Here is a 24,911-nt window from a genome sequence, read left to right on the forward strand (position 1 = left end):
ACCTCTGGAAATTTGGCCATAATTTTTTTTTTCAAGAGCAGTCAGAGTGACAAACCATGGGAGTTGCAAACTATTATGTTTAGTCTTGGTTAAATCAACAGATTTCAGCAAGATCTGCTTTTCTCACTGTAATGTTCTACTGAGGGGCGCAGAAAAAGTTATGGCTCAAGTAACGTGGTTAGGGAGATGTAATTTGGATGTCACTTGGCTGGATGCTGGCTGGACCGTATGCAAGGGAGGAGAGGCACAGACATGGGACAGGAGGAGGAAGAGGCCTGGCTGGAGACTGAGCTTGAATGCGGTGTTAACTTGGGGACACCCATTAGATATCCAGGGGCGACAGCAGGAGGCAGCTGGTGCCTGAGTCTGCAGCCAGCTCTGAAGATAGAAATGAACAGCTCTCAGAGATTAAGTGTCATTTAAAGCTATAGGAGTGGATGAAGTCACAGAAACAGCGTTCGAATACAAAGCTGACAGCCCAGGGCTGGGCCTAAGCACTGCTCCATGTAAGAGTCTGATGGAGAAGGCAGTCTGGCAGGAAGGAGAGAAGCATGGACATATTTTAGTTTCACAGACTGTTAACCTTGGGATGTTTTGTGCATCCTGAATCTCGGCAGACACTTCCTCTGGTCATTGCTGAGAATTTTAATATCACAAAGTATAAGTTCTCCTTTCATTGTAGACACTGACCAAAAACTGAGCTGCAATTCTTACTTAAAAGCATCTGTGTCAGGCCCATCAGTGGGTTGGCTGAGGACAAACGGACGCAAGTTAGCCAGATGATCATCACGGTAGGGGTTCAGTGGCGAGAAGCAGAACAAATGACAGGAAGGGACAAAATCACTCAGCTTAGGTATTTCCAAATCAAAACAGTAGGAACATAAGCAGAGCGTGAAAAGTGTGCATAATGGTAAAGCCTCTATTATGATTGGAATGTAAAGTGCAATAGGACTTTTCAGAAAACAATTTAGGAAAAGCGACCATCTTGCTTATTCAAATGTGGTGTGGCTTTTGGCAGCGCTCCTCCGGGTGAAATCACAATATCGATAAAAAGACTTCTGGAGATATTGTTGGCTATGCTGAACACGTGTCATGTACTTAACTGCTGAGTAACCCTTAGGTGAGTTTCTCGACCACACAGTTTCCAGAGAATTGGAGGCAACTTCTACCGAGTCATTCTGCTAAAACGCTGCAGCTGCTGTGAGAATGCATCATCTTCTTTTTTTCATTAATTTATCGGTATATTCAAAGCAAATGATACAGTTACATTTATCACTGGGATCTTGTACCTTTACATGATGTATCTTGGTTCTTGTTTTTCCCCCTTTCTCCTGCCCTCCCTTCACCCTTCCCTATTTACAAAGACTTTGTTTCCATTTTTTCAAGTTTTTGACACTAGTGGTTTCTCTGTATGAACTCACAGAGTATAAAACAAATTTTATTCTATATTAGAATTCATCTTTACTGAAGTTTAAATGACAAAAGTCGTTGTAGTGGTGTATATTTTAAAGCTTGTTAGATAACAACAGTCTTATTTTTGTGATTATAATATCAATACATGATAACTTTAAAATCTTCAGTTTGGTAAAAAAACAAAAGGAAAGATGTAGTAAAAAAGAAATCCACCCACAGACACTCAGGTCTGGGGGAATGTGATCCTGTTTTTCTCTCTAATCCTTAGAATATACTCACATGTGACTTCACAGAAACAAAGTTACATCATACATGTACTTTGTTAACTCATTTTCTGCATTCAGCACATACCACGGATGTATTTTGATAGCAACAAATGTCTAGCCACATCTTAATTTTTAATGCCTGATAATGGCCTATTTGATGGACCATTTTTTAAAATCTCAATTATGTATTGACAGATATTTAGATTTTTAAAGTTTTTTTGGCTGTCATTGACCCTTACTGTGTCACAGAGAGTGATTATTTGGCTGCTTGTTATGTTTAAAGTCATCTGCTTTGAAGAAGGTTCTCAACAGATCCTCAGTAGAAAAATCCTAGAACTTGAATCATTCAGGAAGGAGTATGGATGTTTTAGACTTTAAATGCGTTGCCAAAATTCTACTCACCTACAAGATTTTTCTCATGACAGTTTCACTTAACGATGCCCATGTTGAAGCCCCATGCTCACACTGGGTGCTGGGAAACGTGTTCATGCTTGGGATTTGAATAGCACAAGTGGAATCTCCTTCCCACTGGCATTCCTTTTATTTAAGCTTCCTGTTCTGAGCATCTTAGCCGCTTGCATGCGTTTTCCAAAATCCAGTACATACCAGTCGTTATTTTATTTCCCCATCGGGTCTTTCATGGAGAATAAATATGTAAGTAAAACTGCTAAAGGTTACAGCGTATGGAGCCTCTGAAGAATTTAGAAAGTACAAGAACTAGTACTGATGCCTACAATCAATCTTTCTTTTTCAAAATCATCATAATCTGGGACTTTTGACACCTACATTTCATTTTTCACACTTGCCTTAAACTTTATTTTTTTGGTATCGGGGATTGAACTGTGGTCCTTGTACTTGCACTGAACCGCTGAGCTAAATCCCCGGCCCAAAACTTCTTTGTTTGCTACAATTATCTTTACTTTAAAAATTTGAGGGCTCGTTTGTCTTTGCTGTTTCCCACTGACAGGGTTCTTCTATCTTGCGTCCACGTGAGAACAAACTTTGGTAATTATAAACACAACTAATGTGTCAAAGTTTCTAGAAATGTGTAGCCAGTGAACATGGATGTACACTGATTCTGATGGATATCAACATGTACGTTTTTTCAGTGGCAAACTCTTCTCTATTGCCAGAGTCTAAGGGTATAAAGCTGTAAGTCACCTTTGTGAGTATATCCACGTGTGGTTTACAGGTTCATGGTGGTAGCTCTGACATGCTTGATAGAACGATGAGTTCTTACCGATTCTTCTAATTATTTCTGTTTATCTCTCCAAACTACTACTCTGTGAAGATAGATTCCTTACCCTGGTTTATGGTAATGGGAACTCAAGATCCACTTTGCCCCTAATTGGATTCTACTGTTACAATTTTGATTCGTTTCTAGTTTAAAATAACTCAATAACCTACCTGTTCTCACCACCTCTGTTTATCTCAAGGCAGTCTACGTATTCCAATCCATCAAGTCATGACTGTCAGACTAATGTTCCTACCCGGCAGGAGGGAGTCAAGTCACTGCCCTTTCTCAACAACCATCTGTTTTTGTCCCCATCACTCACAGATTTAAAAACAAATGTCACAACAGCATCTAAAAGACCAAGTTTGCAAGACTTAATGACATATATTTATCATGGAATCTCTTAATAAACTCCTAACAAGAGGAAGGGTAATGATATTAAAATATAACTTCTTTGGGGCTGAGCTAATGGGTTACAGTACATCATCCTGTGGTTATAAAAGTTATAAACAGATGGAGTACACATCCCCATAGAGATGGGTGAGTAAGTATCTCATCATGTAGCTAAAACTCAACAAATCTTGGTTTTCAGCAGTTGACATAAAAAGAAAGAAAAAGAAAAATGAGTAGAGTGGAGACAGTCTATTTTTCACACTAAAGGTGGTCCTTGTGCTTCAGTTTCTATGTTATCTACTCAGGAAAATGGAGGTTCATTTGTAAGATCCCAGGTACTTGGTATTTGGTTTCAGTCTTTAATCCTATAAATGTCCAACACTGGCTTTTACTCGAGATTCATTGTTCTTAAAGAATATTAAAAAACAGAAAAAATTATTGGTTTACACAAGGATGTAAGGTATTACTTATTTGTGATGCCAGAATTTCCTTAAAACAGAAATTAACCACATATATGTCTAAATATATGTATAAAATACTGGAACTACAAATTGGAGGGAAGCTTTTATCTGTCATGTCATGGAGAACAAAAAATATTGAAGGAGAGGAGACCTTTGAAAGGCATCAGTTTTTAGTCTTGCTCAGAGCTATCATACCTGCTCTATACTCTCATTAAATTATAGGGAATTAATATTAGCTGGAAAACTTTGTATCATCCATTTAAATTATGAAAAATATTTTGCAGGAATAACCTTTGTGATCCATGATATTGAATTGTTCATTATGGCAGTAATTAGAAAGAGATACCAATTATTTCTTCAGATGAATTATGGTTTGTGATAACAAAATTCATGTCTTCAGATGAAAAAATCCTCAATGCCATTATGGGAAAAACTCTATCGGTTAACTTTAAAACCATGTCAGGTGTTTTGTTTACCCCACCAATGTACATATAGTGATACTAGTTGATCCCTGACAGCTATTGGCACAGTGGCAGTGGTGTAGATGGTGCTGATGAAGGAAACAAACCTGAATATCACATGGTTCCTCTTATGTGGAGGCCCACTATACGCACGAATTAAAGAGCAAAATAAAAGACAGATGATAAGAACAGGGAGACCGATCTTTTCCATTCGGGAAAGAGACCAAGAGATGGAAGGGGGAGGGAGGGGAAGGAAGGGGATGAGAAAAACTTATGATGTGTTATGTGCACGAACCAGTGCCCACCATGGATGTAATCATTATGCACTGCAAGCATGTACTACTAATAAAGACAAAAAAGTGAATATAAAATTTGAAATATGTAGTACATACATTTTTGCTGGTCACATTAATTAGACCAAGAAGGGTCTCAGCATTTAATCATTTCAATCTGGAAAAATAATGTAATGATGGTGATCTATTTATTGAACAAGGAAGACAAACAAAATAAGTTCTTGACCTTGTATTTAAATGTAGCTGATGTTTCTGAGACTACAGAACTACAGCAGCTCATGGCTGGAAGCTTCCAAGGTAAAATTACCCCGCGGGGATGGCTACTAACTGGAGAGACAGTGGTGGAGCAAAAGCAGCTAAGTTTACAAAGCTTGGTTAAATTTCCTCAGTTAAAATTTCCTGTATGGACACATATCAAGGAAAACCACGTGGATACTAATTTTTTAAAAATAAGAAATATTATGTTCTCTAAAATAATACAACTATTTAAAATGCAAACTATCTTTAAATATTCATATTTACTTACATGCAACAATGACCTCTCTAATTCATTCAAAATTGTATTCTTTTCACAAAGGGATGATTTTTTACAGAAGATATGATTTAAAAAAAATCATCTTCTGACTTCCATTCCTAAAATTTAGTAAGTTAGAAGTATAAGAATGTATCTACTTTATACCTCACATTAAGGGCTTAAAAGTTTTCAGAACAGACATCTCTGGATAATATCCAACTTTTAAGAAATACATCTAATTGGCTTAGAGAGCACCTTTGCATTCTAAAACGGTTCTGTGTGTTCTGGCTTGTATTTGAATTCTGTGTACACAAGGAAGAACTTTTAGTTAGGGACAAATGACAATCTTTTAATGTCTCTTCATCTTATCATGAGGATGGCAATATGATACATTTTTCTTCTACTGAGAATAATGAACGAAGGGCTCTGCTCTTTGTGGAAATGACAGCAATGACCTTCATTGAGGGAAGGCTGAGTTCAGGGCACCAATTCTGTAACTAGCCAAGAAAGTGGTAATGTGGCCTTAAATGTAAGGCATTTAGGAAGTGGAATTTGAGTTGCTATGTATAGTAACAGGAAGTTTAAAGGAGGCCTGTGTGGTCACATGTTGGAGCAGCTCTATACTACGGTACCTGCAAGGGCTCAGTTTGTCCTTACTGTCCTCTTCAGGCCAGATGTGGAGCATGGAGGGACCTGAACTGGCTTAAAGAATGAGCCCTTTCCCATCTTTGTCCTATGGCTTATGGGGGACACTTCCTTGATCCTGCCACCTTTTATCAAACACTGCAAATATGACCTGGATCTCTCGAGAACCAAACTGAAAGTAATGGAGTTGGAGTGACACAAACCAGCATGGTGAGTCCGTGGATCAGAGCGGGCTCACATTTGAGCTGGTGACTGTTTAGTGCTGAGATCAGACACACAGTGCCCTCGGCAGCCTGGAGACATGGGGCTCACGGAATCTGCTACAGGCTGAGCATCCTTTATCTGAGAATCTCAAACAGAAAATGCTCCCAAATTGGGAGCAAACTTTTGAGTGTGAACATGATATTATGAGTAGAAAATTCCACACCCGACCTTATGCACAGGATGCAGTCAAAACAGGCGCACAACACACAGTTTATTCAGCATCCCCAAGGGGAAAACAAACCTTCCAGCTCCCTTGGCGCCAATGCATAAACTCTGTTTCATGCACAAAAATGTGAAAGTATCTTCAAACAAGGTGTATAATGTATACATGAAACATAAATGGATTTTCTGTTTAGATCTGAGTTCTATCTCCAGGGTGGCTTATGCAGTGTATGCAAACATTCTCAAATACGAAAAATCCACAATCAAAAACTAAACTTCTGGTCCCAAGCATTTCAGAGGAAATACTCATGTGAATGGTGGAGGTTTTGGGCAAGAAAACTCCTAAGAGAACCAATCTTATCAGAAACCAGCCATTAGGCACCAGAAGAAGGATACACTATGGGAAGGGTGGACTCAGGTACTGCGGCAGTGCTGTTACTTCAATCGGTCCTGGCTTGTCAACCAGAAGCATGGCTCCACCCCAGGGAAAGAGGCCAAGATGGAAAAGGCTTTTTCTGTAATGCCTATAGCCTAAGGAGCACTGGTCTGGGATTCTTGTACAAACTGTAATGCAAAGGGCAGTGAGTCATTCTTTCTCTCTACCCACATATTACATCACAGCTACTGCCCCCTGGGGGCTCAGTGGCAACATCTGTGCCCAGAAAGCAGCCGGTGAGACCTTGGACAGCCAGCAGAACTGCACTTGAGAAGCCCTGGGGAGCAACAACAACCAGCAGGGATGGGAGACCTGTAGCTCTCTAGGAGCACTGCAGAGGTTCACACAAAGTCTGCGTATAGAAAATATGATCCAAAAACCAACCAACCAAACAAAAAAACCCAGGAAGTTGGGGACAGTGGTCCTTCAGCACACAACTTTGTCTGTGGAGCAGAGTAGCTGGGAGGACCACAGAAGGGATGGAAATCCATGAAACTCCCTAGGGTTCCCGAAGTCGTGGAATTGTAATTAATGCTCTTTGCACACCGGCATACACAGACCTCTATGAGCACACCTGTGTGTATCTGTCTGTGTCTGCCTGTCCTGTCTGCATTGTGCAACATGCTTGCAAGTGTGTCGTCACGCCTCTGTATGCATGCCCGTGTGGGTGTGCATAACTGTACACACCATCCAGTGACTTGTAAGGAAGAGAGGGATAACCGGAGACACTCGGTGTTCTAAGTAGACTTGTCTTGACCTCTACCTCCCTGTTTCTCCATCCCCACCTAGGTCGTGTTGTTCTTCTACAGCTCACAGGTGCCCTCAGAACTCTTACTGTAGGTGACATCTCTTCCTGTCCACAATCTTACTGCTGGTGGTTCCCTCCAAGGGCTCACTAACCCTAGAAGATAGGTGGCAAAAGACAGCAGGGACAGCTAAAAAGGCAACACAATGTCAGGGATAACGGTGGGGCTCGAGTATTTGTAAATTTCACATCAGACAGACTTGCTGAGGCCCAGTGACTTTTTAAAGAAGGAATTTGCATGGATATACCTGTTGCCATAGCAACTCGGACAGTTTTGTTACCTAGCAGCCCTAACAGAAGTATTTGCACTGCTACCTAAAATTAGTGATGGTGGTGGTGGGGTGGGCTTTCTGAAGTAAGGGGACTTGTAATAAAACCCTGGTGTTTGGAGCTGATCCACAAAGTCTGGAGAGGAATTCCTTTCCAATGACCAACTGTGGGGCTTAGTTAATCACACTTGATGTGTGGGGACAGTTTCCGTTTTGAGACCACGTGATTTTTCCTTTCAATCCTGTTTTCATTAGATTCAAGTTATAAATACCTAGCCATGCTCAACATGAAGTTTTTCCATGACAATAAAATTTCTCATCTGTGTTTACACATCCCGATAGCTAAGTTAATAGCAAGGGCAGTTTTGCAGGAAGTTATTAAATTGATAAATTGCTCAAAAGTATAAATGGTCTATGCTGGCCTCATAAGCACAACTATGTGTTAAATATAAAATTCTAATTCTGGTTAACGAAACAAAGTGTTTGGAAATCTCCTGAAGATGATGTGGAAGATTAAGGATTTTAATTTCATTCCACTCACAAATGTCCTTATCTGAATCACTTTTGTCATCATCACTGGAACGAATATCTGATACCCACAACTTGAAGGGAGAGAGGTTTGTTTTGGCTCACACTTACAGGCCATAACATGCTGGATCAAAGACAGAAATGGTGCAGAGGAGGAAAAGCTATGGAAGGCCTGGCATCAGAAAGCGAAGATGGAGGAGCCCAGGTGGGTGACAAACCCACCTCTAACCAGGCCACATTAGGGCCTCCATGGCCCAAGCACCTTCCTAAGTCCAACCTCTAAATACGTGAGGCTTTGGGGGCACAGTCTTCCTCCAAACCATAATAGGCCTCAGGGAAGGGTGCATGTGGTGGGGTATACGGTGGTTACACAACTAGAAACACTCCTGAGGTCCAGAGCAGAGAGAATGGCTTCTCTTCTCAGCACAGATGGGGTGAGGACGGCGAGGAAAACTATCCTGCAGTTGTGGATCCACTACCAGAGAAAGGCGATTGGATCTAGCTTTGTGTTCTTTCCTTCTCTTATTTTCAAATTTTTTTTTCTTTCATTGCCCTAAGCATGTTTGGAACCAGTACAAAATGAAACATCTGTTACATCAAGATGATAAAAGCACTTAAAAAGCGAACAAAGAACTGAAACAACAAAAATCACCAGAGTTAATGTTCATGATCTTTTTTTTTTTTTTGTTAAAAAAGTTTTCTGAATGCTTTGAAATCTGCATTTCTCAGCCTTAGGTTTCCAACCATACTATTCCTTCTTGCTAACTGCAGAAGGGAAGAATTTTGGATAAACCACGAAGGACAAAGGATCATTCTTTTTAATGTATATAAAAAAAAATCCCTTGACATAAAATCGGAAGAATGGAAAGAGACTTTTACTAGTGAATGCAAAGCGTAGCAAACTGAAACATCAGCAAGCCAGAGTCGAGTGCACTCTCAGGCTTGCTTTTAATTAAACAACTGCACAGATAAGCTTCAGAAACTATCTGTGAACAGAGCAGGTATACCTCTTGAAAATAAAATTGAGTTTACGAATTAAAATTCATTCTCTAAAAAATTCAACATGCATGGAAGCCAGAGAAAACACAGTGGCACTTTTTAAGCCAATACAGATCATTATGAGAAGCACTAAACGTGTCTGCTAGGGAAGGCAGTACTCACAGGGCTGAAAAGCACTTCGAGGCGTCGCGTTTTTTCAAGTGCTTGCAAAAATCTCCAAACTTGCCAGTCGGACAACCGTCATTTGCCAAGTAGATTAATCTTTTTAAACTGATTAATCTTCCTTAATTAATTTACATAGGGTATGGCTGGAGTGGTTACAAAATTTTCTCTTCTCATTGAAGAGGACACTGCCCATGCTGGGAGTACATTTATTGATATGTATGTGAAGGGTGTCAAGTTACGTGGAGACTTACGAGCACCTCCTCATTCGTTATTCCTCCCTCCCAAAGAGCAAGAAGAGTTATCACATTCAAAGGCAGGTACGGGTGGGGAGAAAAGACCGTGTCCTGCAGCACTGGGTCTGGATGTACGGAAGGCGGAGATTGTGGGCACGCGGAGGGACCTACTCTGAGTGCGAATGCTGTGCGTCTGTCTGGATGTGTCTGCAAGGATGCAAGCAGCGGGATGACTCCATTTACATTCTGTCCTGTGAAAGAACTGTTGCTGCGGAAATTCATGCCTACAACTTTCTTGGCTCATTTTTTCTTTTCCTGCTAGTACTACCTGAAAGCAAAACCCACGCACATCTTTAAAATCTGTTTCAAATGCTGTTTTCTTCATGAAATCTTTCTGGATCTCTCCACTGAAGGCTGTCTCCTCCTCTGAGCTCTTTTTCAGTGTTCATCTTGTAGACCGGGTGTCCACTCCTCTCTCATACTCCACTGGTACTCCGTGAGGGCAGAGCTCGGGTTTGCACCATTTTTCTATCACTGATCGCTGTGTTGCCAACTTGTGATTGTGGATAAGAAAGAAGGAGGAAGGAAGACAGGAGGACAGGAAGGAGGACAGAAGGTCAGGAAGACTAACCACGAAGCACGATGTCCACGCTTCGTTGGGATTACAGATCTCTTAGATACAGGGTCGTTGCTCAGGCGTTATTTTGTAGACTCTTCCTCCAGCCATTCCCTTGTGGGGTGGCGCATGTGGCTGATGGCCTGGAGCTTCTGTGAGGGTAAAAACCCCACCAGTGGTGATGGGCACCCCCAGGGAGGATGAATGACCACTACCTGAAAGCTGCTGAGCACTCATGAGAGTGAAGCTTCTCCTTGGCCAGGCCAGTTTCATCCTCTAAAGCACAACTAAGACGGAAGTTTATTCTGACTGCTTCACTGAGAACGACAAATAAAAACATCTGCGGGCAAGGAAACCAGGTGTAGGCAGGGGATCTAGACATTCTGTAATTTGCCCCTCTCCTCCAAGATTCAGTGGGGATTTTTTATGCTGCGTTCGTTAACACTAGTTAATGTAATTTTTGTGATTATTGTAGAGCAAATAGAGCAAACTCTCAAATATAATTAAGGAAAAGTGTTTCTAATTAACTTGTAACTCATGAGTCACAAAGTAGAGCCACAAATCAGTTAAGCATTGTCAAACCTAATGAGCAGAGAGTGCGGCACACATTTCAATTTTGACAGATAAAGAACAACAACCAAAGCTCCTCCCGATACTTTTGCTTGAACCTTTATAAAATTTTGGCGCTCTCAGCAATGTAAGTCTAGGTCAAATCGGAAACACCTCACATCCTCAGCCATAGTGGCACGGAGATGGATAATGACAACTTCAGGTGGCTCAGGAAATGTGAAATGGATGTGTGAAACGGACGGCGACCACACCACACGCTCCGACGGGGGTACAGAGGGTTTTGGTGAAACCCCAAGAAGTCTTGAGTGGGAGCAGTGGAGCATAATCTTTGCAAGCTTCATTCCAGAGAGCAGCGGTATCAATAATGGTTGCTTACTGCTGGCTGTAGGTTGGGGGCTGTTATGTGCAATATTCACTTGAAGCTATTTCATTTCTTTCTTTCTTTCTTTTTTTTTTGTTTTTTTGTTTTTTTAGACAGGGTCTCACTATGTAGTTGAGACTGACCTGGAACTCACTATGTAGACATTTCTTTTTTAAAAAAATAATTTTTATTGGTACATTTTAGGTACACAATACCTTGTGCCTTTACATGACTTATCTTGGTTCTTATTTTTTTCCACACCCCTGGCCTCCCTTCACCCGTTCCACTCTTCCTCTTTCATTCAAGCAAGCATGTTAGCATAAGAGATAATCTCAAATCCACCCTAATATGCAAAATGATAAATGGATTAAAGACCTTATGGGATAATTCAGTATGTATTAGCTACAGATAGTTTTGGCATCTTTCAGGGTACATGTTGTACTGTGTGCATCGCTGGACTAGTACTACAGATGTCTTGGGTACAAACATCTATTTATTTGGCCAAGTGTCTCAAAGATCTCCTCTGATCAGGGAAATGGGCAAATAATTGCTATAAATCAAACTGGATCTAGGAAGAGAGGACTGGTGGCATCCCACCGACCAGCATGTGTCAAAGCAAGATGCTTACATCTGATCCCATCAAGTGGATTCAAGGTAACAACAGACCTGAGGGCAAACAGGACAGTAATCGGCAAGTGTTCAGGAATGTTTATTCCTTCTTGTTATTATACAAGAAATGCAGAGAATACCTTACTTCTCATGTTAGGCACATTGAAGAGCAATAAAAATGGGGAACAGTAAACAACATGCACGTATGTCTGAGAAATCTCCATCACGCTATGCCTTGTGCACAGTTAATAAAGAAAGGAGAAAAGATCAACTGCTTCAGGCATAAATGTCAACACCCCCTGCCTGGTTCCAGCTGAAAGGTGTCCACGTGCTATGCCTGTGAGCTTAGAAGGCTGCAGGCAGAGGGCGGCATTTCACTGCTCTGCTGTGGGCAGCACGTTGCTCCACAGCTCCACAGCTCCTACCACATCTGCTCCTTCAGCTGCCCCAGGTCCAGGCACATCCTAGGGCACAGGGCACCAGCTTTTGGGCATCACTCTTGAAGATGAGATGCAACCAATAACAGGCAGAAGAGGGATGCAGTTTGTCTTCCGGGGTACCAGCTGGTCCTTGCTCTCCTGGGCTGCGCATCTGGTTTTTCTTCCAGACTGCTGCCCAGTGACTGAGGTAGACTTTCAGCCAATTGCTGGATGCACAGGGGCCTTTCTAGCTCCCACTCTGGTTCCGGGTTGAATCCAGACAACAAACCCCCTTTCCATACCATTCATAGTGAGTGCTCCTGTCTCCCTGATCAAAAAACATGGCTCATATACCTGATGATGGGGTGAGGGGTGGCCCCCACTCTCAGGATACAGCATTGCAAGATGGCATCAATGTCCACAATTCCACTTTTCAAAAGAAGATACAATATGCATAGACAAACTGTTCAACTAGCAAATGCTTAATGCCAAGATTAACCGCTACTGGACCTTCTCCCCTCGACTGAATGTAAGTTCACAGATCATGGCCACTTGAAGCCAAAGTGACACCACTCGGACTGACTATCCAAGGAATCTCCCTTTGCTAGTCTTCCTCCAGATGCTATCACCATTAGAATGGTGGTCCCTCAAGATATCCACATTCTCCCTCCCATGACAAAAGGGATGTCACAGATGGGATGAAGTTATGAAGTCTGGGATGGACATCTGCTCCTGGAGATGATCCTGTCTTCACCGGTTGGCCTCAGTCGGCCACACAGCTCCTTCAAAGCTGAGGATGGTTCTTGGCAGTGGTCAGAGGAAAATATGGCTAAATGGAATGAGCAGAGATGCAGTGGGGCTGGCTTTAAAGACAAAGAAAGAGATCACAAGCCAAGAAACATAGGCAGCTTATAGAAGCTGGAAAACGCAAGGAAACGGATTCCCCACAAAGGCTCCCATGTTAGAGCTGGATGTGGAATGTCCCCCAAAGGCAGGTCTATCAGCCTGTAGTGCTGTCGGGAGGTGTAGAACTTTTAGGAGTTAAGGCCCAGGGGGTTGTTGGGGTGAGTTCGTGAAAGGGATATTGGGACCCCTGGCCCCTCCCCTCTCTCTGCTTCCTGAACATCATGAGGTGAACACTTTTCCTCTGTCATCTGTTCCCACTCACATGTGGTATCTTATCACAGGCCTAAAAATAATGAAGCCAAATGACCATGGACTGAAACTTCTGAAGTCATGAGTCAAAATAAGCTTTTCTGATCTCCAGCACTGCATGGTCATGCATGTGCGCTGTTGTGAGCTATGGCATTTGTGGGGATTTGTTACAGCAGTGACAGAAAACCAGTACAGACTTCCAAGAGTTCTTGCCACAGCCACAGCAAAGGCTGGCTTGTGTCACACACCCATGCTTGGGATGACTTCTCCTAGGGGCTGTGATGCTTTTTTTTTTCTAAATCTGGTAGGCAGGGTCCAGTGCTCACATCCTTGAATGAAGCAGTGGGTCAGAGTTGGAAGGAAACACTGTATCTTCTCAGGCCATGAAAATAGGCAGCCAATTTCAGAGCAAGGCAGTCCAGGACTCGGCTTCTAAGGAACTCAGCCCTCAGAAACATAGGAATGTCACTGGCTGAGCCTGTGCAGAGTAGGAAAGCTGGGGAGGATGGTTTTACATTTAGCTAACTTAGGAATTGTGGACTTTGAACTTGAGCACACAAAGGCAAGAGATATTGATTTTTTTACTTAAATTCCTTTGAACTTTAATGTCTTTGGACTTCAACATGAAATGGAATTTAAACTTTGATTTTTAATTTCTCCTTGGGAATTTGATATCTGGTAAAGTTTCTATTAACATTCAGGGCATCTCGACATTCTGGCATTTTGTTATTGGAATGTCTCTATTCATTTTTATCTTTGCAACGTTGCTTAATTCTGCTGTGGAATCTCTACTATGCTGTGTTAGACAATGTGGCTGGATATTTACTTGAGATAAGAAATAAAATTAGGATTTAATTTTAAATCATGGGACCCTACTGACCCTGACTTCGATTTAAATAATTTTATCTTCTGATACATTTCAGTGCCTTCTGGTCTGAATTGCTAATCAACTGATCCCCCGAAATCCGTGAAGATGGAGAAAAATCATTGGGACAAACTGCTCAGCTTCTGCTTTGCAGAGAGCAACCAATGCCTTGGGTGATCACAGAAAACAGGAAGAGGAAAACAAGCTGGAAGCTATGGGAGGCAGGAATGTTTCTCCTCTGTGCCTACCACCCCTTCCATGCAGGGTGTTTAATGCTGTGTCACACAGGCTTTCCTTGAATTAGCGAGCTCACTTGGCTGACAGACCCACAGCAAGGCCTCCAATCTGGCTTCCATCAGCAAGAGATAATATTTAGTAATATTTACTACAAACTGTCCAGAACTCATGCAGGGAAGAAGATGTTTCCTAGGGCTATGGAGTGAGGAAGAAAAAAGGATATAATTCAGCAGATGAGAAATTTCATCACATTTCTCCACAAGATGAAGATAGACGGAGGTGAGGTGGCTGGTGAAGCAAAAGGAGAAGCTGGCTCAGCCCGGGAGATGCAGAGGTGGCTGCACCCCAGCTTGCTTAGAAACCCAAGAAAGATTCCTCCTCAGAGATGGCAGGCACGGAGGGTGTGGAAATGAGAAGCTAGGCTGCAAAGGGTTGGAAAAGACTCAGTCCTTCACCCTCTCACTCTCTGGTCCCATGTGAGTGCAAAGAATTTTTGGTAGCCAGGAAAGTGCCACAGCCTCCCTCTGGGCCAGACAAACAAACAAAGCTGAAAATTCAGTGGAGTCTCCAAAGATGCTGATTGCACTCAAGAGAACTAAAAAGTTCTGTGGATGTCAGTCTGGGAGAAAAGCGCTCCTAAGGAGACCCTTAGAGGACTCCCCACCCTAACTTCCTTCTCACTTGCGACAAAGCTTCGCTTCACAGTTGACATTTAACCGCAGGTCCACAGTCCTTCCGTCTTACAAATAAGTTGGAAATTGAGGGTTACCACATACTTGGAGTAGGCCTGCAAAGTCAATGAGAAAGGCCCACACAAAACAGAAAAACTGACGCTAGAGAAGACAGATAATTCATGCTATACACGAAAAATATCTTTAGATCATCTCTTAGAGAATTTTCTGAATAGTCTATATTCATAAAATGAAAACAGAAGCTACAAAAATATAGAGGTTATTTTTCAGAATAAAAAAAAAAAGACTACAGCTTCCACCAAGAAAATAAAAGTCTTACACATCAGTTGGGGAAATTAAATGTTAGAAATAAATGCCAAATATTGGAGAAATCACTCAGAAGTTATTTGATTAAAAGACAAAGGACTCCAAGTTATATAAGGAAGTATAAGAGAGAGGAATATTCCAAGAGGTTCCCAATAGGTTTAACTCCAAAGTGAGAGGTCAGAAAAGGGATGCTTGTGAGTCACTGTTTGTTTGTTTATTTACTTTCTTTTTCTTTCTCGAGTCAAAGTCTCACTATGTAGCTCAGGTTGGCCTTGGACTTGCTGTGATCCTCCAGACTGAGCCTCCTGAGTGCTGAGATTGAAGGCTATTGTTAGTTAGTTAAAGAACAATTTTCTGGAACTGAAGAAGTCGATGCCTTATGTTGAAAGTGTTCAATACCAACACCTTCAGAACAAAGCACTCACTTAGATGCCTCATAATGTGTCACTAGAGAACTTTATATATCATCTATCTGTCGGTCATGTGTGGGAGTCTGAGACTGACTTCCTCCGGCTTTCATCTCCTGAGTGCCTCTTCTGAGGAACTGGTATGAATTCCCATTGGGGCGTAGTTCTGGCCCAGGCCCATGGCGCAGTGAGTCTAGACAGCGACACCCAAAAGTGCTGCAGACTCAGGGTTCTGGGAGGCCATCACAGAGAGGAGGGAATGGGTGAAAAGTGGACTCCCGGACAAGGCTGGGTCAGTGGCTGGTGCCTCAATTAAAAGAAAAGATCACTGCGTGTGCAAAGTGGAAGGTGGAAGGACACTCGCTATGCTGGGAGAAGCAGAGCCGTCAAGGACATCTGCTTTCAGCCCAAATAGAACAGATTTACCAAGTTTTATGGCTTAATAAAAACTGTTTTATTATGATTTGTACAGCACTCGGAAATGTGTAGTTGGGTATTTCAAAATTTAGGTTTATTATGTCCATATTTAGAGGGAGAGAGAAAAGTATTTGTCAAGCCTGAAGGACGGGCAGCATTTCTAATCAGTTTATATGCACAGGAGCATTCGGAGTAATGGCTAGTGCAGAATAGCTTCAGCTGGATTTAAATAAAATTCTGATCATCATCTCATAGTAATTATTGCATAGGAAGAAAATTATTTATTGCAAGGCCTAACAGGCAGGGGCAAAATACTTTCCGCTGTGAATAGATACTGCCTTGCAGATGGGTGGCTGTTTTTTTTTTTTTTCAGCATGTATGTTTATGTGTTGAATGTAAATACTTGCATTTCAACATTTTATTCTTGTTCAAACGGTTTGCCAAAAAATACTCGATACATAATTTAAAGCTTCACCAGATAATTTCTTTCTATTATTCGTAATTTGGCATTCTCGATACCATAAGTTCTTCTGGATATACAGCAGCTAGGTCTTCTAAAATCTCCTTTGTTTAAAGGAAATCACTAAAATTGCTATTTTTAATTTTGTATTTGTTACAACACATTCCCGTTTATAAATCTCAAGGAAGGGAGTCACAGCAGGGCCTCACTGTCTCTCCCCTGTAAGGTGCTCCAGTGGATGTGACTTCCCGTGCATCCTGCCGTGTGAGGAGGAAGGAGGGAAGCAGCCGATGTGCTGCATGCTCTGATCTAGAGGGGTTTCCTGGGTGTAGCCCTTATTCCTCCCTGAGCTCTGCATTCGGGCTGCTGGAAATCTCAAAGGCACAGTCACAACATGTAAATCAGGATTTCATTTAATTCATGCGCGGATATCTAACTTAATTCCCCAAAGGATGTGCAGCAGCTCCTTGGACAGAAGAAGAGAAGTGAACCTTTTTTCTCTTACATTTCCCACTACCCTCCAGAGCCATCGGCTTGCTCACTTGCTGCCCATCTAGAAAGTTTATCAGATGTGAGCGAGCGAGTGCATGGTGGCCAGGCAGTGCTTCTGGATAATCAGCAGCTGGGACACACTGCTGACCTTTCAGAGCAGAGCTCTGTGCACTGTGCAGCAGGCGCTGGCCTAAGCTTCCGTGTGGCTTCGCCTGCTCGACGCCTGGAGAAACTCACAGCTGAGGAATGGCTGAAACTCCTGGAGTCACGCAGAAGCCTTTCTGTGTATGAACCAACCCATCAGACTGGGCAGAGACAAGAGTCTCAGAGGAAGAGACAGAGTAAAAGAGCAGGGAGATGGAAGGCTCTATGATCTTGAGGTTAAACTGTGTTAAATTTCCCCAAAGCTCTGCAGGAACCAGCAGAGCCCAGGCTTAGAGCTCACTAGCAAAAGAGCCCCGGCTGGTGCTGCCGATGGAGGTGACTCACCCTGACGTTCTCTGAGGGGAATTCATTTCTCCCAGGCAGCTGGGTCAGCCTCCTTCGGATCACTGATGCAAGTCAGGGGGTCCTGCAGGTTTACAAACACCTCAGATTTTTGCCACCATGGAAATGGGAGACCAGCTCACAGCAATTGTCCCTTTGGCACCAGAATGTTCTCAGAGATGCCATCTCCCTGTGTCCTTCCCTAAGCTGGTAGCTTGGACCTAAACTACATAGCTACTGTGCAAGAGCAGTCATGACTGTAACCCCGGGTGCCAGGAATTTGTGCTTATCTGGGGACAACACGTCTGTCTTTGAGAAGGGCAAGATTTCTGCCTGAAGTTCAGCTGAGCACAGCAAGACCCTGCATCTGGAAAGGCAGAGAACACCTAGTGAGGCAGCGTCCACGGCCACTCTTCATCGACTCGGCTGTCACAGCCTTTACCCCAGGAGGGCAGACAGTGAGAGCCTTGACCACCAGCGCACACTGATACAAAACAAACCCACTGGGTCTTGGTGTGACCATGGGGACGAACCTTCGTTCTTCCAGAAGAAGCTAAATAGGGTTGAAGTTCTCCTGGTCTGTGAAGTACCAGCGGACTCCCCCCGGAACAGTCTTTGCTGCAGAAGGAGACTTCCTGACATTCTGAAGGGGTTCCTTGCCTCTGAGGTTTCCAAATGGGCTCACAAAGGGATTTTTGCTCTAGCCTTGTACAAAGCACGCGAGCTCCAGGGTCTGTCAGAAGCAGTGCTGAGGGAGTGGTAGAGACACCACCAGTTTCTTTTCAGCTGCCCCAGTGTCAGCAGAGCACAGGGCACAGGGCTGTCCTAGACCATGTCAGGTGATGGGCGATACATTTTCTTCCCTTTTTAAAAAACCCCTTAATAATTCAAAGATTTCAAATGTGGCTGAGTTTTCTTGGCCATGAGTTGAGCCACCCAGCGGGGACTTCTGGACAAAGACTTCATACTGGTGTATGCCAACATTTTGGCAAAATTCAGTTCTTTCTGAAGTGTAAAGCAGATGCACATGGGTGTGCGGAAAGCTTTCTTCTGGCCTGTTCCTCCAGCTTCATGTATCCACAGGCATGGTCTCAGTGCAAGGGTGTCGTGTTTCCTTTACACAGAGTGGGCCTCTTCTCTCGCAGGCATTTCCAACTTAGAAGCCACGAAAATAAGCATGGGGATTCATGGCCATCACGTGAGGGGACTTTCCAGTAATACAGCGCACCTCAGAACTCTCCTAGACATCCAATATGAGACAGATGATGATTTTACCAGGCCTGATCCATACCAGTGTGTCATTAAATATTAATAATACAGTAGCGCTTAACAATTATTATTTTATTTTTACAAGACAATTCTCCACTTACAGAAAGAAGAGAAAAGAAAAGAAAGGAAAAACACAGGGCTGGTTGTGATTCAGCCTGACAGAGATGTGGCAACTTCAAAGGGTAAAAAATTTAAAAATTATGGTGAAGCTGGGAATTGACCCAGTACTGAATAAATATTTATGATACTGTAGCTTGTGCCGCATATTTTTAAAAATAAATTTGCATATACTTCATCAGCATAGATAGAAAGACATTTTAGAATTGAGACAGAAGGTATGTGGGATAGTGGATATTTAAGAGATCTTCAGGCTGGGCGTGGTGGTGCATGCCTGTAATCCCAGCACTCGGGAGGCTGAGGCAGGAGGATCGCTATGAGTTCGAGACCAGCCTGGGCTGCATAGTGAGTTCCAGGTCAGTCTCAACTACATAGTGAGACCCTGTCTCAAAAGAAAATAAATAAATAAATAAATAAATAAATACACGATCTTCAGGAGAGTCAAGTTTGCAGTCCACTTAGCAATACCAGTTTATAATGGTGCTTTTGTAAACCAGAAACCACATACCACCCAGCACAATACAGTCAAAAAGAGGAAGCATTAGAACGGTTCTGAATCCCATATCAGGGCCGTCTATGTCACTAACACGCCAACAAATAAAACTGCAATCAACCAACGAGACTGTGTCAAATCAGAAAGTTTCTGCACAGCAAAGGAAAAACCAACAGTATGAAGAGACAACCTACAGAATGGGGGAAAAAAATTTGCCAGCTACATCTCAGGCAGTGGATTATCTAGAATATATAAAGAACTCCAAAAGTTAGATCCCCTTAAAATAAAATTCCATCAAAAAATGGGCAAGTGAAATGAATAGGGACTTCTCAGAAAGACAAACAGCCAATAAATACATGAAAAACCACTCAGCCCTGCTGGCCACTAGGGAAACGCAAATTACAACAACACTGAGATTCCACCTTACTCTGAACAGAACAGCTGTCATCAAGAAATCAGGCTGGCAAAGTGTGCAGGGGGAAAGGAACCCTTCTGTTACGGGTGGGAATACAAACTAGTACAACCACTATTATATGGAAATCAGCATGGAAATCCCCCCCACAAAAGCCCCCCAAATCGAAATTTCGTTGGATTCAGCTCTTCACCTGCTAGATACAAAGTCATCATATTACAGTGATCCATGTTTACAGCAAACAACTCATTATAGCCAAATCTTGGAGGTAGCCCACGAGTCCACCAACAGGCAGGTGGATGAGGGAAATGTACTTATCCACAGCAGAGTACCCCGCTGATGCCACCGATACAGTGAAGTCCTTTGTAGAAAAAAAAATGGATCCAACTGGTATCCATAATATTAAGGGAAATAAGCCATTCACCCAAGCTGAAGTTGTGTATCGCTTCACTTATATGGAAACTGAAGCATAAATAAAAGCAAAATAAAATGTTGCGGATGGGAAACAAGGAGATAGATCCTCTGCAAATGGAAAGGAAACTAATACGGGGAGGGAGGGTGAGGAGGGGAAGGGACAGGGATGAAAAACAATGAAAATATGTGTAGGACATGAATGAACTCCCCACAGTGAAGGTATTCACTACGTACTAATAAAAAAGTGAGGGTTGGTAGCTAATTACTAATGATTCCTGTGTCACCGTGCTTTCTAAACATGCTGCCTGCACTGAACGCTTTAGGTGTTCTCATTCATTAAACTCTCCCGACTCTCTAAAGCACTGTAATTATCTCCATTTCACAAAAACCCAAACTCTATGATCATGAAAAGACTTTCTCTCATGTTAACTTTCAAAAAATTCCTTAATATGTTGTAATATAACCTTGTGATTTTGAGTAGGCATAAATATTTTACTTCATAAATTAAATTACAGATACAGTAAGCTCTCTGTGGTTAACCACACTATAAACATGAATATATACTTTATTACCTGTAACTAACGTGCCTCATCTTTTTACTAATTATTTTTAGTGTTATCCTAATCATGGCCGGTGGGTATCATGAAATGTGCAGCTACTTGTAAATCAGATGACAAGGACTGAAATGTGACCAGTGAGTGTTAGCGAGGGTTACATGGACAGGGCTTTAATTATTTAATATGACCAATCCATGTGTGCTACATTCGATTCTATCGTGCACTCATTTGAAAATATAACTTGCGACTGCGGGTGCTCTTAGCACCGCGGCAGGCCCCAGCCCGTGATATTTGGTCCGCTCCTGGGCTACGGGGCTGGACAACGGGAAATGTAGCATGGGATAGGACAGGACGTCCAGGGACGATGGGCCTCACCTGTGACCAGCTCCCGAATCTCCAGGTCTGTGGTCTTGCGCAGCAGCCTCACGAGCGCGGGAATGCCACCGCAGTTTTTCAGGGCGATTTTGTTATCGTCGTTGGCCTTGCCGTACACCAGGTTCCTCAGAGCCCCGCAGGCACTACGGTGGACTTCGGTCATCCGATGGTCTAGCAGGTCCACCAGGAGCTGGATACCTCCCTGTCTCCTTATCTGAAAGAGCAAAGAACACCACTTTGGCCTCAGGGAGCAAGGTCTCACAATCGAAGCCAAAAACATTTTCTTTTGTTTGTTTTGTTTTTTTTTGTTATTGTTTTGTTTTGTTTTTTACAAGAAGAGTCTGCCACAATTAATTGCACCGAACTGAATGAGGGTGTATAATAGGAAAAGAATGCAATTAACTGCTCTCTTTAGATTTTATTGCCTGTGCCTGCTTTAATACCCTACCAATAAAAATTTTAATGTATTTTTTTCAAGCTATAGAATTTTGGAAAGGTGATTTTAACTTTGTAATGAGCGTCTCAGACATTTTCTTCTTTAAAAATATGCCACATACCCGTGGTACAGCAGCAGATGGAGGCACAAAAGGCCTCGGAAGGAACCCTGCTCCTTAGACTCATGCTAACCATTGTCTTCAAAGGCGGCGGGACTGGTGTGCCAAATGCTAAGATTGTGCCTTTTTTTTTTTTTTTTAATAGGGAAACATTCCAAACACTTGATAGGAACCAGAAGAAACTGGGAAAACTGACCCTAGGAGCTTTATCCCATAAGCCTGGAAACCTGTCACTCACAGTGACACACGAGCACCCGAGGCCGAGGGCTGTGATGCGGAATGTGGGTGTTCGATGAACGACAATAAACATCACTTTAAATTTTAGCGTGTTTTTTTTTTAATTCAAAGGAAATTTTAAGTTTTTTATAAGTAAACACAAAGCGATTGTGCAATGCGTTTCCAAATACACGTTCCACCCACGGCCCTTGGACGTTGGGACCAATTCTAAAATTTAAACCGGAAACAAAATGCAGTGGCTCCTTAGCACACACCCCACTTCAGGAAGTCTGCACCCAGACAGCATGAGTCACTCAGCCGTGTCTTTGTCCTTTTCTTTCTCTAAACTTGAGGGATTGAAGGACTGGTACCCCTTCTGCTTAGTTTTGGTTGTTACCATTCCACAGATGCGCCAGGACACAGGCAACCGCCACCTTCTCTCAAGGTTCCTTCTGTGCCCACTTTTCAATGTGACTCTAGCCACACGGCTTAGACAGCAAGCTGAGCCACGCTCCTCCAGCCCCGCATTCTTCTTTTCCTGTCACCCGTTACAGAAGTCTTCAGATCCCTTGATGTGTTCTGATTGGTTATGTTTACTGTTATCATCTATTTTCCCCTATCCAAATCCATATTCTGGGATGGCTGGTCTTTCAGTTTGTTCTCTGATAATATTCTCATTCCTAACCAAAGAGCAATATGCACCAAGCCCATAGTAGGTGCTCGCTAAAGAGTCGAATGCACAGAGCCAATGAATACAGCACTGGCTGAGATACTAGAATTTCTCGGATTCGCTAAAACTTTGCTTTTTCAAATTTGCTTTTCAAAATTGAGCAATAATGCTTTTAAAAGGCAGAAGAAAACCTTTTGTGTAAAGTGAAGATTGCATACAGGGTACTGAGAGTGTGCTTCACATACCTAGGGGGAGCCATAGATGATTTGGTGGCTGCCTGTAGGAATTATTGTCTTTCATCAAGAAAACGCAAGCAGAAAAGAAAGCAATCCTGGCAGAACTCGTACACCCAGAAGCCTTCACCTTGAAAAGAGTAAGTGCGGTGGTTTGCGCATGACACTTTCCTTGAGAAAAGCCCCCTGGAAGGAAGTGGGAAGGATGGGGCTCCTCATGGCTAGGATGGTATTCGCCTCTGCTGTGCGGTCTACACACCTTGCAAGGTGCGGGCGCCTGACAGGCGGCTCCAGGGAGGAAAGGAGAAAGAGGAACCGGAAGACAGCTTTGGCCAACTTAGTTCTCCCCAGTTTTGCATGGTTGGCACCCACCCTAGAAGGAAGAAGTCGTGTTGCTCTGTGTGCGACACAGACTGGACACATTTCCTGCATGTGCGTCTGGACTCCTGCTGTACCCAGTTTATTAGAACACCTAGGAAAGGATATTCCATTGGTACTCAAAGGTCTAACTGTGGATGTCATTTTTTTTTTCTCGACTGTGTGTCTCTGAATTGTGTGTTTTAATTTAGACTTCCTTGGATTGAATTTTTTAATGATGATGAAGCCATTTTAAGTGAGGAGGACGTAAATCTATCTTTCATTGAACTTATTGGTTATATATTAAAAGCAGATGATGCAGTAAATCAATCTATCTGTTCATGTCTCTATATTTTAGCTATCCTGGATATTATACTTAATATTTCTAATTTATGTTAATATATTTTCCATTTATACGACTTAATAAATTAAGATACTAAAATATTATTCCAACTCATTAAGAGGGAAAATGAATTCACAATGAATGCAGTTTGAATTCTTAATAGTATAATGAGAGCACAGTGTTTTCAGTTTGACCCTAATTAATGCCATATACCCGAATTTAAAATGCGATATGAAGTTCTATTTTAATCTCTCTAGGGAAGCACCAATAGGACAATAAGCTTTTTTTCATCTGCTCTTATTTGCAGTCACCAGACCATCTATATGCAAAAATGCTGCTGAATTTTATCAAAGAATGAGAGAATCCACCCCATTTCAGTTTTCTGAAGCCAAACATCAGTCAGAGTTGATATGTGAATATTCATGGGTGAGGCAGAAAGCCAGGCCCTTGGCTCTTCCTCCTGGTCCCCTGACACAGGACAGGGATGCGGCACCCGGATGTGTGGTCCGCGTCCTCCTGGGGGACGTGCAGGGGCTCCTGCTGCCCTAATCCCTGTCTCTCAGTCTTGCGTCTCTCTTGCTTTCCTCTAAATTCTCAGCCCTGATAGTTTCTCCTTGTAACTAAACTGAACTTCTTATTTAAAAAAATTTACTCATTAAGTTTATCGGTACATTTTAGGCATCTATTATGATCACACTCATCATTGGGAATTTGTACCTCTACATGATATACCTTGGTTTGTGTTTTTTCCCCATTCCCGTTCCGTTTCTTCCACCCCTCCACCCCTTCTATTTACAAAAACTTTGTTTCCATTTTTCCTTGCCCCCACCTCCCTCCCTAGTTCCCCTTCCCCTTTGAACATTTTCTTCCTATTTCACATTATCTATTACACATTTTGATGCTCACACTTTCAGTTTCTCACATCAGAGAAACAACTTGGTATTTATACAAGTGCATCCTATTTATTTCACTTGAGTATGGCTTCAAGGTGCATCCATTTAGCTAGAAATGTTTTTAGTTTCTCATTCTTTTTGGCACCATATCTTCTTTATCCAATCTTCCTCTTGGTGGTAAGCCCTTATGGTTACTTCTTCCTCTTACATGATTTGATATTCCTTCTCAGTGCTGAATAATATTCCATTTCTGTTTACATTAAAATTTATTTATTCACTCATCTACTTGTCTTGGTTGTTGAAAGTTTTTAAAAAAAATTTAAATTGAATTCATTGGTACATTCTAGGTAGACAGTACAGTTACATTCATTACTG

The 24,911-nt window shown here is 42.4% G+C and overlaps 1 protein-coding gene across 2 annotated transcripts in view; it reads right to left on the reverse strand.

Moving 5' to 3' along the window:
• The window catches only part of Ctnnd2 (catenin delta 2), a 376,658-nt gene that overhangs the window by 188,552 nt on the left and 163,195 nt on the right, over positions 1–24,911 (reverse strand). For both annotated transcript variants that reach the window (XM_010611978.2, XM_010611974.2), the window contains exon 5: positions 21,271–21,484. In XM_010611978.2, the coding sequence (XP_010610280.1) occupies positions 21,271–21,484 (214 nt within the window). The remainder of the gene's footprint in view (positions 1–21,270; positions 21,485–24,911) is intronic.

Source organism: Fukomys damarensis, unplaced genomic scaffold (genome assembly GCF_012274545.1).
Source record: "Fukomys damarensis isolate Sample0158 unplaced genomic scaffold, DMR_v1.0_HiC HiC_scaffold_1, whole genome shotgun sequence".
In the NCBI taxonomy this organism is placed as follows: domain Eukaryota; kingdom Metazoa; phylum Chordata; class Mammalia; order Rodentia; family Bathyergidae; genus Fukomys; species Fukomys damarensis.